The following is a 15,010-nucleotide window of genomic DNA, read 5'->3' as shown; positions in this document are numbered from 1 at the left end:
CTGGTCATGCTGACTGGTGACATTTTTGACTGACTGGTGAGACACTATCACATTTTTCAAGACATGATAATGATAGTATAAAAATATATTTAAATATATAATTTTTATGTGTTACATTTATTTTGTTTTTACGCTTTATTTTTTAAATAATTTCCACTACTTTTTTCAACATTTTGTACACTTTTATTTATTTTTAAAGTATCGGTAATTGGTATCGGCGAGTACTTGGAAAAAAGTATCGGTACTCGTACTCGGGCCTTAAAAAAGTGGTATCGGTGCATCCCTAATATCAAGCAGACATTGTGAATGGATCTTACTATGACTGCTTGATAGGCTTATGATCGTTCGCTACATTGTTTCAGCAAAAGAAATATGTAACTAAATGTTTCTATTGCTAAAGCATCTACAAAAAAGCCAGTATACATTGGGATTCCCTAATCCCGGTCTATACCAGCTGCCAAAAGGTGGCCATACACTGTACAACCATCGCAAAACCTTAGTCTTGCGATGGTTGTAAAGTGATTAAAAAAACGTACGATCTGCCCATCTTGGACAGGCAGATCGTACTCTCGATCATCGCAAGCCCGCCCCCCTGAGGGGCAGGCTTACGATGACTGCAATGAGGGGCGGGCATAAGAAGACTGCAAACGGGCTGTGTGCGCGTGCGCACACCGGCCCGTTCGGCAGTTGTCGAACCAGCAGGCTACTAACTCGCCCATAATCGTACGATTCCCGGCGGGTTTTCTAGCCTGCTGGTTCGACGGAAGACGTGCGACCGTACAGTAGAAACGGTCGCACGCCTTCTATACACTGCACGATTCTCGTACGATCGCGGGATTTCCCGCGATTCTCGTACGAGAATCGTGCAGTGTATGGGCACCTAAACAGTGACCAAATACCGCTCTGCTATCACTGATCCCTGAAAGGCATCGGGTATCTGAAAAATCTTAACTCTTTGTGAACAAAAGATCAGCTGGCAGTCTTGCACATCTGATAAACACTTACTTGATGATAAAAAAGCCCAAGAAACACTCACAAACCTAGTAGAGTGTTCCTCTGGTACTTACGAAACCTGGGCCACTGAGAGCAAATGAGGCTCAGATGGCCAGAGGTAACCAAAGTTACTGTAGGCGGCTGGAGCAGAAATGGATTAGCAGAATGATGTTCCAAGCAGAAGCTTGCTTCCTCAATGCTACATGGTGGGAAAGATAGCATGAAGTGCACATGTGCAACACTCCTGCCAGTGGATGACATCAGTGCTCAGTCTAAAGGTGCCCATACACTGCTCGATTCTCATACGAGAATCGAGCAGTGTGAACGAAGACGTGCGACCGTTTCTACTGTACGGTCGCACGTCTTTTGTCTAAGGAGCACGCTAGAAAACCAGTACGATTTTCGGCTGGTTTGAAAGGTGCTCGGGAGACAATTGCCGAACGTGCTGGTGTGCGCACACTGCCCGTTCAGCATTGCGGTCATCGGAAGCCCGCCCCTCAGGGGGGCGGGCTTGCGATGATCGAGAGTACGATCTGCCTGTCCAAGATGGGCAGATCGTACGTTTTTTTAATCACTTTACAACCATCGCAAGACTAAGGTCTTGCGATGGTTGTACAGTGTATGGCCACCTTTACAGCTGTAACCTCTTCCATGGTGGAAACAGTGGGAAGCAAGGAATTTTAAAGATGTCCATTGACCTAATTAGATGAGGTAGCTCCCTATGCTCGGCCTAACTCACAAAGTGAGTCTTCAGAGGCAGGGCAAGCTTTGATGCAATGCAATGTCAGAGGCTCTGGACCTGGATTGCACTCCACGTCTAATTTTACCAGAAAGTGTCCTATGTGGAACCCAGGGTTCCAAAGGTCACTTCCAGGCTATCCCTGCAACTTCCAGTTCAGCAGGGTCTGGAAATGGCATTCCAAAAGCCGGCCAGAAGATGGCCAAACCAGACAGCTTCAATCAAGGGGACAAAGCTCCAAGAGCGATGTAGAGAAGGATCTTGACATAAGAAAAAAAATTCAAAGAAGAAGAAAGGTTCCGTCAAAAAAGAGTGGGGGGGGAGGGGATTTATCAAAACTGTAGCAGAGAGAATCTGAAACAGTTGCCCATGGCAACTAATCAGCATCTCTCTTCAGTTTGCTCAGGTAAGATTTGTACCTGCAGTCCGGTAGTGCCTGCAGGTTAAAATAGTGCTTGCAACATTTTGTCATAGACTTACCCGGACCGGAGCTCCGTCGCCGCGGCTGTGATGTCACGGCCGACTCCTCCCACTGGGTGCGGCGCCTCCTCAAAATCACAGGTGAGTCAGTCACTCGGCGTTCTATCATTGTGGAACGTCGAGCGACTGACCCTGTGAGAAACCAAGCCACAGACCGCCATAGCAGCAAAGAGTGGGGTTCAGACTGCCCTACCGAGGACTCGGATCCTGACCATGCGCTGAGGCTCACCTCTGCCATACCAGGATACCAGCTAATCCTCTTTAACTCACTCCACACCAGAACCGCAAATACGACGGGATCTTCCCCCTTCTATTAGTAGCCACTTCAAAGCATACTCTGCTATATACTATTGATGAACTGTGTCCTTTGTTATGAGTGTTATGTTTAGTTTATATGCAACTCTATGATTCATCTCTGTGGCACTTGTTTCCTGTGATGCGTTTCCTGTTCCTGTTCTGTGGGTGCTCTTCTAAGAACATGACTTCTGTACACTAACGGCTTATACTGTCATTATTACCACATAAAACATGGTGTCAGAAGTACTTGAATCTGCGCTGCTTCTACTCATGGGGCGCTGAAAGCTTGCCAGTCTTGCAGTGAGAGGCCTTAGAGCTGAATGTGCCTCCTGTAGCGATTGCAGTCCTGTCCTGAAAGCTGAGCACTGGAAGCAAGAAAACCAGCACCATGGCAACTGCACACAGCATTCCACTACCTGAGACAATGAGTGGGGATTGCAGCAGTAACTGTAGCGATTGCTACAACCAGCACCATGGCAACTGCACACAGCATTCCACTACCTGAGACAATGAGGGTGAGTGGGGATTGCAGCAGTAACTGGGATAACTTCAGAGCTGAGTTTGAGGATTACTCCCTAGCAACAGGATTACATGAGAAGCCTGCAGCAGTGCAAGCAGCTACACTGAGGAGAGTTATGGGCAGTGAATGCCTTCATGTTTACAAGCATAATCTGAACCTCACAGAGGAGCAGAAGAGTGACACTAAAGCCATCCTGGATGCATTAGAAGTTTTCTTCAGACCTTCTAAAAATGTCATATATGAAAGCTAACATAACTTCTGTACACTAACGTCTTATACTGTCATTATTACCACATAAAACATCCTTGTAGCATTGAGGCCGCGGCAACAGCACCATTCACTACAATGGCCCGCCACGTCGCCTCCTGCCCGGCAAAAAAGGGAGGCGGCTGTAGTGCGATGCAGTGCGTTTCTGCCGGAATCGGCCCGGTACGCACTACAAGTGGTGTGAACAGGAGCAGCCGTGTTCTTGGTATAACCACTTCCAGCGGAGGACGTACATTTACGTACATTGCCGGTTCGGCAATATATTAAATGTACTGTGGGCACTTGCCAGGTTTAAAGATGGCCGCCGCTACTCGTGGCAGCCATCTTTAAAAAAAATGGCATTCAGCCCGAATGTCAACAGATGGGCTGAGCGAGCCGAGACGTCACGCCTCGCTCCGCCCATTTGACATTCTCAGCTGTCAAATGCTACATAGCATTCGGATACTCCCGAGTGCTATTCATGAGTTTCCAAATGCTATTCAGGTCTGTGAGCCGAGGTGTGATAATTATTTTCAGATGACACCTCGGCTCACAGAACTGAATAGCATTCGGTTTCAAAATCTCAGAATTTCCAAAAATTCGTCCGAAACGAATTTCGGAACGAACCGAATCGCACATGTCTAATGTTTGGTGTCTATTTACCCGACGTGACCCCGTCTTTTATATTTTACCCAAAAATTGGTTAATAATAAATGTTTTATAACATAACGTAGGGAAGACAGTTTTTTTTTCAAAATTATCTATACTTTTTTTATTATACAGTAAAAAAAAAAACCCGTTGTGGTGATTAAATACCACCAAAAGAAAGCTCTATCTGTCCCCAAAAAATTGTATAAAATTCATTTCAGTACAGCGTTGCATGACGGAATAAATGTCAGTCAAAGTACTCTAGCGCTGAATACTGAAAAATGGCCTGGTCAGGAAGGGGGTATAAACACCCCGGTCAGCAAGTGGTTAAACAGTTTCCTGTTAAAACAATGTACAAAAAAAGTATACTTAAATTGAAGTATTTCTCACACTTGAAACCTTAAGTTATTAGTTAAAGTTAAAACCGATTATTTTTGAAGTGGGGCCGCTCTGAATCTATATTCAGGGCGTACCCAGCAATGAGGAATCAACCAGGCATCAAGCAATCCTGCTTGTGCATCCAGATCTTTCTGTGTAAATGACATTACTAAGAAAAGTGTTTAGTTTGCTCTTTTATACTGATGTTGAGCATTGCAAATGCTTGTTTTTTTTTTTTTTTTCAAATTACTTCAGGATTTTCTATGTTTGTGGCAGCTTGGCTGCTTTTGGTTACATCGTTGGTGGTATTTTCCAATCTGTCAGCGCTTGATGGAGGTCTCAAAGCAACACTGGAGGGGTTGATTCAAGACTAATAACATGCATAGAGGGTGCTGCTGTTTAGTAACAGGTTGGGAAGCCTAAAAAGCACATGCAAAAAAGAACAAAAGAATAGTGCCTTTTCCACGTGAAATACTGTTTTAATTGTCAATATTAAACTGAATAAAAATATACCCACAAACACAGTCTGTATATTAGGCATTCAGAACAGACGTCCAGGCTAGTGGACTTTGGTTGGCACCATGTTGAGCTCTCAGACATCCAGAATGTGAGCAGAAGCAATTAATTGAGCCTTGCTGACATGTTTCCAGGGATAAATCCTCTTCCTCAGAGCAAATGGCATACTTGGAAGTATGCTCTGAGGAAGAGAGTATATACCTGGAAACATGTCAGTGAGGCTCAATTAATTGCTTCTGCTCACATTCTGGATCTCTGATAGCTTAACATGGTGCCGACCAAAGTCCACTAGCCTGGACGTTTGTTCTGAATGCCTAATATACAGACTGTGTTTGTGAGTATATTTTTATTCAGTTTAATAGTGACAATTAAAACATTCCTTATTTCACAAGGAGAAGGCACAGTTTTTTTGTTCTTTTTCTACATCTTTGGTGACTTAATGGTGACAGGCCACAAGGACCAGCGCCAGTGTATTGTTTAGTGTCTCATTGCTGGTCCTTCTGACTCCTCTGGTCTTTGTTAGCTCACCTTCCTATCAACATAAAAGAGGTTGAAGGAAGTGTTAAAAGGCAAAGTAGCAATGCCTGCAACAACAGAGAAAGTTTGTCTGGCAGTGTGACAGAACAGAAGTGTTGCTTAATATTAGGGAGTACATTTAACATTCAGAACAAAAACCATCAAGATAACACATTAGACCATGAGCAAACAAATTGAAATATAGTGGCACATATCTATAAAGTCATTATTTCATAATTACACCTGTATTGCTCTAAAAAGTATGCATATGGGGCAAGCAGCGTCAAATTGAATACCAACTTACTTTAAAGAAAGCTATAATGATTGGGGATCTTTATATATATACACTTTTAACAGTAAACAGTACTTTTAACAGTAAATACAGCAGAGCATACTGAGTATTGTCAGGAGTATGCAATGCACTAAAGCACATTCTAAACCAAGCAAAATACTTTCTTGTATAAAAAAAAGAGGTATAGACTCCAGGGAGTCTTTCCCCTTTACAAAGTGCTAGTAAGACCTTATCTGGAATATGCGGTGCAGTTTGGGCACTAGTTTACAGAAAGGATGTTGTTGAACTGGAGAAAGTGCAGAGAAGGGCAACTAAACTGATATGAGGCCTGGAGGAGCTCAGCTATGCAGAAAGATTTGATGAACTGAACTTGTTCTCCCTTTGAAGACCTGTTTTAGGGGGACTATTGATCACTATATACAAATACATAAATGATCCATATAGTGAACTTGGTGCAAAGTTGTTCACTTTATTTGCACAGAGATTTCCCAGCTCGCAGGACACAATCTCAGGTTTGCAGACTGAGAGCGATCGTCACCAGGGTTGGTTAACTCTGCAGTTAACCCTTTACCTACCAAACGTTCACTGCCACCATGTGTTTTTTTACCGGAAACACAGACCGTGTCCAGCAAATGCTGCGACAATTTAAACAATTAAACAATGCCTGTGATACCGCTGTCCTCTCAGACAGGAATATGAGAGGATTCACTGTACTTGATACTTCAAGTTCGTATTTAGAGCGTAGAGATAAGCTTAACGATTTTTAAGATCGTCCTTTAATAAAAGAAACGCTGCAGAAAATATACAGAAAAAGATTTAATAAAAAGAGACAAAAATATAAGGGGAAGTCTGCAGGGCTCTTCTTCAAGCAGGCTTCCAGCAGATAATGTCCAAAGTTTAAAGGGGAACTCTTCTGCGATGTTAAGTTTTCTAGCTCCTCAATTATGTTTTAAAAAACCAAGAGCCAACTCTAGTCGCCTTGACAGAATATTTTATAAGCCCATTTTAGAGGGTGTCCTGGAGCTGCCCCTAGGGCAGGGCTGGGGAGGGAAAGCAGGGAGGAGGATAAACCTTTATTTTTCACTATCACCACCCAATTCCAAATTATTAAATGTAGCTTATTTTGTAACTCAGGTTTTATGACTTTTGTGTGAATACGGGGTCACCACCTCTCCCAGACCTGCTTGTCCACTGGTAATCGATGAGTGCTTGGTGCCATGCCTTTAATTAGGGACAGCCATAAAAGGCTATTCCAGATATTTTGGACTTCAGTAGGGCTGGGGCAATAAAAGATCACAGCCAGATAGCAGATCTCTGTTCTGTGGAATGTGGAAGGCCTGGCAAATTACTAACTGAAGGCCTGTATTTGCTCTGAACTGGGGGGGGGACAAGAGAATGCTATTTTTAATATTTAGACTCAGACCCCATTTATCATCACACCAAGAAGGTCCTGAAATGGGCAAACAATTCTTGTATAGCCAACTCATCATCTTTGGGCCGTGATGTGAATAATAGAACGTCGTCCGCAAAAAGTGTGATACGGAGTTCCGCGTTACCTATTCGTATACCATGTAGATCATGGGAGTGCAATATGTGTGATTCCAAACGTTCAAGAGAGAGGTTGAAGAGCAGGGGAGACAAGGGGCAGCCCTGTCTTGTTCCCTTCTCCAGGACCAGTGGCAGGGACAGAGCTGACTGAGTCAGAATCCTTGCAACTGGTGAGACGTACATTTGTCGCAATAAAGAGAGAACTCGACCCTGAAAGCCAAACTTCATGAGAACCCGGAACAGCCAGCCCAGGTCCACGTTGTCAAATGCTTTTTCAGCGTCAAGTGTTATTATGGCCGCCGCCCTCGAGGGGCGGGCACGTGCTTCCTCCACGGCCATCAGTACCCTTCGGAGGTAAGTTACTCCCGACCATCCTTTAACAAATCCCACCTGAGCTGGCTGCACCAGGGTAGGCATGATATTGGCCAACCTATTGGCTATGATTTTAGAGAGAATTTTTGCATCCACATTTAGTAACGAAATCGGCCTATAGGCACTCGGATCGGTGGGGTCTTTTCCCTCCTTGGGGAGCAATTTAATATAGGCTTCTTTCCCAGTAGTTGGGTAAGGCTCCAGATTGAGTTATATAGAGAGTGGAGAGAGTCCACTATATCTAGATGCATCAGTCTGTAGAAATCCGCTGTGTATCCATCAGGACCCTGTACTTTACCCTTGCATAGATTTTTAATAGTGGACGTTATTTCTTCCTGGGAGACTTGTGCATTAAGCGATGACAACTGGTCAGGGGACAGGCACGGGAGTGTCACCGAATCTAGGAGATTTTGATGCTGCCCCCTCATCAATGTCATCAGTCGAGTAAAGAGAACTATAAACATTTTCTAAGATCTTATTGATTGCTATAGGGTCCCTTTCCAATGCTCCAGAGGGATTAGCCAAGAGCTTACCCACCTTGTTGCCAAATTTATGTATACTAAGTGTAGAATACGAAGAGTGGATGGCCTCCTGTCTCTGTGCCCATAAGTCAAATAGTTGTTTGGCTTGTTCCCACTCTATCCTGGTATGATGGAAGGGAATTGACAATAAGTCTTGTTTGGCTTTCCGCAGGCGAGTACTGCCTGTCCGATAGTTTTGCAAGGTCTTTTTCCTATAAGCCGCGGAATACGAGATAATTCTCCCTCTCATGTAGGCCTTGGCGGCCTCCCAGAATAGAGGTGGGGTGGATGTATGACTTCGGTTATAGGAAGTATAATCATTCCATGTTGTCAACAGGAAACTGGAAAAGTCTGTATTATAGGCTAGGCAGGAGGGAAAGCGCCAAATGTGAGCATTCGCCGCCGTTGGGATGCATTTCTAAATGCACAGAATATAACTGGATATTAACATTTTATAAGTAATGACCAGAGATTGTTGATGCCCGGAATATCTGATTGCCTTTTGGGGAGCAGGAAAGGCGTTTTTTTTTCCTGTTGGAGCAAAAAAAAAAGGGTTTTTGCTTTCATCTTGATCAGCTGTGGTAACTGTAAGCATACGGTTGTGTTTATATTTTATGTTTTATATTTATTCATTTTTTTTCTCACTACTGTGTGAACTCTGGACTTTTTTTCTTTTTTCAGCCTGATTAACTATGTAACTATAATCCTAACTGCTGCAATTGTTAAGCTGTGTTGTACATTGTATACTCTTATCCGCTATCCCTGAATATTGCACTATACATTATATAATTCTGAACCCGGCTCTCTTTACACTATAAGTGGTATATATTAGGGATGCACCGACAGCGGTGCCGATTCCGAGTATTTGGGCGAGTACTCATACTTGCCCAAATGCTCCAATACTTACCTCCGATACCGGAACTTCCGGTCAGAGGAAGACCGCCTGTGCCGAGGGAGCATGGAGCTGGCTGTCTTTCCAATCTAAAAGCTGGGTGGTGGGTTATTAGGAAGTCAGCTTCATATGTTGCTAAGCAGCCTGGCTTCCTAACCAATCAGGTTAGGTCAGGTCAGATTGGTCAGGAAGCCAGGCTGCCTAGGAACAAGTGAAGCCAGCTTCCTATCCAATCTGGAAGCTGGTAGGCTGGTCATGAGGTGCTGCTGATTGGCTAGGAAGGAGTAGCCTGGCTTCCTAACCAATTAGGAAGCCGGGTGTCATGTCATGACTCACTTCCCAGCTTCCTGATTGGTCAGGAAGCCATGCTGCCTAGAAACAAGTGAAGCCAGCTTCCTAGCCAATCAGGAAGCCGGGAGGTGGGTCATGACGTGCTTCCCGGCTTCCTGATTGGCTGGGAAGCTGGCTTCACCTGTTGCTAGGCAGCCTGACTTCGTGACCAATCAGGAAGGCAAATGGCACCTCATGACTCGCCGCCTGGCTTCCTTATTGGTCAGGAAGCCAGGCAACCTCTGAAGCCAGTGTCACGTACCTTAGGGGAGTCTGAGTTGACGAGGGCAGCCTCTCTCACAGCTCCGGTCCTGGAGCACCTGGATTGGTTACAGGGGCGCCGGGGCACAGAGGGGCAAGGGTGCCAGAGGCTGGTTAGCCTGTTGCGCCTGCGAGATGAGATGAAGTGCGTAGATCCGGCCAGGAAGCAGGATGCGGATGCACCGAAGAGGATCCAGAAGGCTTTAGATCCGATGAGCTGAGGAAGCTGGAAGCAGAACACACAAGGCAGAAGGATCGTCGAGCAGGCCAAGGTCATCAACGAGCTAGCAACACAGTACAAGGGGTGAGGCAGAATCAAGGTCAAAAACAAGCAGGGAGCAAGCAACAACAGAGAGTAGTCCAAGCCGGGTCAGTAACGGGTAATCAGGATACAGAAAACACAGGAACACAGAACACAGGAAGCTGACGATCTGACAGCATGGGAGGATAGCTGAACACAGCCTTTATAGCCCAGTTGGCGCCAATTGTTCAAATGACACGTCGGCGCGTGCCCAACACGCACGAACGTGAGCGTGACGCGCACGTACGTGCGCACGTCCATGCACAGACGCTGCTCCTATTATGGCTCTATGGTCCACAACAGGCGCCTGCGCATTCGCAGACGGCGACACTCGAGCTCTGGCTCTGGCTTTCTGACAGCCAGTGTTCTTTTGCTAGAACACCGTCTTCACTGGCAATCAGGAAGCTGGGTGACAGGTCATGATCCGCCAGCCAACTTCCGGATAATTGGGGGCACAGGGCACCGATACTCAGTACTCGGTATCGGCAAGTACCAAAAAAAAATATCGGTACTTGTACTCAATACTGAAAAACAGGTATGTTACATACTCCCGACCACTGCACTCTGTAAGCTGTGTTGTTCAAAGCACGCACCTGACTTCTGCTCTCCCAGCATACACAGTTGTGAGGATTATGTAACATATAGCCCTAGTGGTCAAGAGTATGTAAAGTGTAGTAGAGGATACAGAATTTAGAGCTTGGCAATATGTAATGTACAATCCATTGTACTGAGTGCAACATTCAGGAGTACATTCCAGGAGTCAGGAGTATGTAATGTACAAAGTTTGTTACAAAATCCTGACCACTACATCCTGCATGCCATGCCATACGTTACATACTCTTGACCACTGAACTCTGCAAGCTCTCCTGTCTCTCCATACATTTCCTTCCTAGTTCCCATGCAAACTCCCGCTCAGGAAAAATCACCCCTTCCTCAAGCAACACCCTTAAAATTAACCATCCACTCCTCATCTCTGCATCCCTTATCCATGCTACCTCTGTGCCCCCCATCCATAGCTCACCTCTGCACCCCTCCCTTGGTCCATATCGCACTTCTGCTTCCCCACTCCACAGCTCACCTCTGAACACCTCCACAGCTCATATCTGCTCCCCTTCCACATCTCACTTCTAGCCCTCCTCACACGATCAAAGCCCTCCACAGCTTTCATGTCTGCAACCCCTCATCATCCATAGCAGTCACCTCTGCACCCACCTATCCATAGCTCTCACCTCTGCACCCAGTCTCCCCCATCCGCAGCTCTTACTTCTCTGCCCATCAACTACCCATTACACCCCAAAACCCTCCAGGGCCCACCACTCATCTTTCACCATAAGGAGGGGAACTTACAGCAGCCAGCTCAGCTCTATTGGGAAAGTGTGGTTTTGTTTTAGCGCACACTGACTTGCTGTTCTGCCTCTGTCACTGAGCAATGGTAATGTTCAAGAAAACATTGTGGGTGGCCTCACACCCAGGGCACCAGCTGAGAGATGTGGAGCATATACCCCAAGTGCGATGCCCCTGTTATATGCAAATTAACATTTTAGTATAAAATCCTAATTTGTAGTGTGTCAAATATTTGCCCAATGTGCAAGAAGTGTGATTTTAGATGATAAACAGGAATGACTGCGTCAGGTACTAATAGGTATTATTGATAGATCAATGGTTTACAGCCTTAAAATGGTGACTGTAACATTAGGCTGAAAATGGTAAATGCAGATGTGGGGTAAATGATAGTAAATTTAACTCAAGTGAATGTATGTATAAATACAGTTAGAAAAAGTAATTTGTAACTGCAACAAATCTTTAGTTACCCTAGTTAAAAAGAACTTTAAAAAACAATGTTTAAATCTACAATCAGAAATATATTTACTTAATGCATCTGTAAAATAGTTAATTGATAGTTACTGCAAGCATAACTGTACCAAGCTACTGAAAAACTCTATATACTCTACTGTATATACGTATAATAATTATATAACTCTTTAACTTTATAGGAACACCCTAACAACTTTAAACGTATTCAATCAAAATTTCAGTGGGAGCTTGGAGAAAATCCTGGTGCTAAGCCTATTAGACAAGCACGTCCTGGAGCAAAGCCTGTTATACCAGCAAAACCAAATATTTCACTTGCAAATGAACGTTTTTTCCAGAAGCCACTACCAAAAGCTATATCTTCTCCAGAATTAGTAAGCTCGCCCAAGACTGACCCTTTCAAGGCTACAGGGAGTCAGTTACAATTACACCAAAGTTTCTCATTTCGAACTAACTCTGCAAGCCATCAGGAAGCATCTCTCAAAAGACCTTCACTGCCTGTTATTAAACCTTTACCGGTGCCAAAGCCACCTGGGAACTTTTCACGTTATACAAATACTGCAAATATTCATGTTACTGCTGTAACAACTAATAAGGCAAAATTTGGAAAGTCCAACCCACCTAGGCTAAAAATTTTGCCAAGTGAAGCTGTTCTCGGACTTAAGCCAAGAAAACCAGCTCGACCTCCTTTCGTAGATCTGGAGAAATTCAGAAGATCAAACATTGACTCTGGCGATTATGTTACAATGAAAAGTTTTGCAGGTATTTTGCAATTAAATATACTATTAATGGGAGTAATATGGGTTGATAATAGTGTGGTGCTATATGCACAAATCTGCCTTAGCGCTTATAAATTAATTAGTAATGAGTGAATCACTTGCCAAACTAGGCAGATTATTCATTTTTATTAGGAATTTACAGGTATTTTCATGTTAAGTGATTGTTTGGGGTACTGGATAATTCAGTTAAGTGCTAAAGTGGACCTTCTACATAAACAGAAGGTCCGCTAACTTGCAGTCCTCCCACCCCATAAATACAAATGGCTTAAAGAAAAGCCATTCAAAAATAAAATTTGGTCTGAAAAAAAACTTCAGCTCAGCTTTTGACTCTTCCAGAAAGTGTGAGGTGGCCATACACCTTACAACTATTGTACATTGTTTTTTGTCCAGACATTGCACCCTCGTTCAATTTTCGTACAAACAGCCCATCATGCACAGACCAATGTAGTTTGTGATTAGCGTTCGTCAGCACCACTAACTGGCCGATTTTCATAGATCAAATGACCAAATTTTCGTTTGATCATGTGCAGTTTTCATCTTGAGATTTTTGTTGTACGAAAATGCCACTAACCCCTCAATTTTCGTCCAACTAGACGAAAATTTTCTAGCCTGTTTGAAAGACAAAAATCTGCCAATTGTATAGTGCACTTCCCATCAACTGGCAGATTTTTGAAGGAAACCTTAACAAGCCTCTGGGTACACAGGTGCAGGAAATCTAGCAAGAATATACTCTTGCAATAGGTTGAAGCAGCTTTTTGCAGGATGCTTCTGAGGAGGTATCAGTGAGGCAGGGTGATGACACCCTTCTGTCCAAAAAGCCCTGAGGCCAAGGTATTTAAAACATTTTTTTAATTAAAACTTAATTTTAGTATTGCTTTTTTAAAGCCATTTGTATTTAGTGGGTTGTAAGTGCAGTGAACCTTCCATTTTTGTAAAGTACAACTAAGGGCTCCTATATGCCAGTCTAAACAAATACTGAATCCAGTTACTATGTGATGCACAATATGATATCTCATAATATAAACAGAAAACTTAATTTACCTTTTATGAGTCAAATTTAGCTTCATTTGTACCTAAAACGATCCCCTTCCCAGACCTGAAGCTCATGGGAATCTCAGCAACAGAGGTAGTGCTGTTAATCCAGGAAGCAGCTCATTTCTTCAGTGGTCACAATTTTTTTAAAGATTTTCAGGTAAAATTTGGACACACATTCCTTATTGGAACTGAAGGCACAAATGCATCATTATATAGATTTTAGGACCACACCATACGCTTTAAACAGCAATATACTGTATGATCAGCTAGATAACTGAATTACTTGCATGTGCTATGCAGACCTACATTCACACACTCAAGCAGGCCCACCATGTAAGCATACAATTTATCTCTGTTCTTGTTCATTTGGTTTAGTACATAAAGCCCAATGTGTTGGTTACTTTTACATGGGGAGTCAGAAATCAACTTCTTCTAAGTAAATATATAAATCTTTTTCCCTCTGTTGCAGTGTATTATAAAGATTAGTAAATCGAGAACAGAAGTGCCATACTATCATATTAAAGTCCAGATACAAGTTTATTTCAATGTATCCAAACTATTTCAGAGGCTACAGCTTTGCCCCTTTATCAGGGTTAGAAAATAACACAAAGAAAATATACATAACTGTAACATATGCATCTCATATGAATATCAGGCTGGTGAACATGGTCAAATATCGGTACAGAGCATGATAAAGTGAAGTGATTGTACATTGATAATAATCATGATAGTAATAGTGTGGATAATAGTAAAAGGACAATAATAATAATAATTATAATAGTAATAACATTAACAAAAAATGGCAGTAATAGATAAATATAATAATTGGAATTAATCAATGTTAAGGAACTTGATGTATATACAATAAATGTATAAAATTAGATATTTGATCATCATGATAAAACCACAAATGTAATCCACATAATATTAATTTAAAATAGAGGTTAATAGATCAAATACATTTAAAACCTTTTTCACCATAAATTCTCAGCTCATCAGCTTACTTTAACAGTGTTGTAGGCTGGCAAAGCGTTTGTCAGCAGCTAGCTCTAGCAGCAACCAGTTGTGCTAACAAGCTGAGCATTCATGGTGAAAAGGCACTAGCATCTATTGGCCAAAGCATATGCTTACTACCAAGTCTGCATATATTGTATTATTTTCTTAAGGTAAAAACGTTACCCAAACACATATTTATCTCTGGTCCATGTTTTATATAGGTTTTCCTCGGCTTATATTCGAGTCAATACTTTTTCCCAGTTTTTTGTGGTAAAATTAGGTACCTCGGCTTATATTCGGGACTTCTTATACTCGAGTATATACGGTATTTAATCCTTGACCCGCCATTTTAAATTAATAATATATGGATTAGATTTTTAATCATCATTAACCCCTTCATGACTGAGGCCTTTTTTTCATTTTTTTGTACCTATGTTATATTCCACATTTTAGGCCTGAAAATTACTTAAAACCCCCCAACATTATATATTTTCTGAATGCCAAGACCCTATAGAATAAAATGGTGGTAGTTGCAAAT

The 15,010-nt window shown here is 42.8% G+C and overlaps 1 protein-coding gene across 1 annotated transcript in view; it reads left to right on the top strand.

The window, feature by feature from the left end:
* Positions 1 to 15,010, top strand: part of LOC108802577 — a 54,418-nt gene that overhangs the window by 18,881 nt on the left and 20,527 nt on the right. The window contains exon 2 of the mRNA XM_018574433.1: positions 11,845 to 12,424. Coding sequence (XP_018429935.1) covers positions 11,845 to 12,424 — 580 coding nt within the window. The remainder of the gene's footprint in view (positions 1 to 11,844; positions 12,425 to 15,010) is intronic.

Source organism: Nanorana parkeri, unplaced genomic scaffold, assembly GCF_000935625.1.
Source record: "Nanorana parkeri isolate BGI_ZX_2015 unplaced genomic scaffold, ASM93562v1 scaffold2966, whole genome shotgun sequence".
In the NCBI taxonomy this organism is placed as follows: Eukaryota; Metazoa; Chordata; class Amphibia; order Anura; family Dicroglossidae; genus Nanorana; species Nanorana parkeri.
The sequence above is the reverse complement of the archived record's forward strand: the minus strand, read 5'-3'. Positions and strand labels throughout refer to the sequence as shown.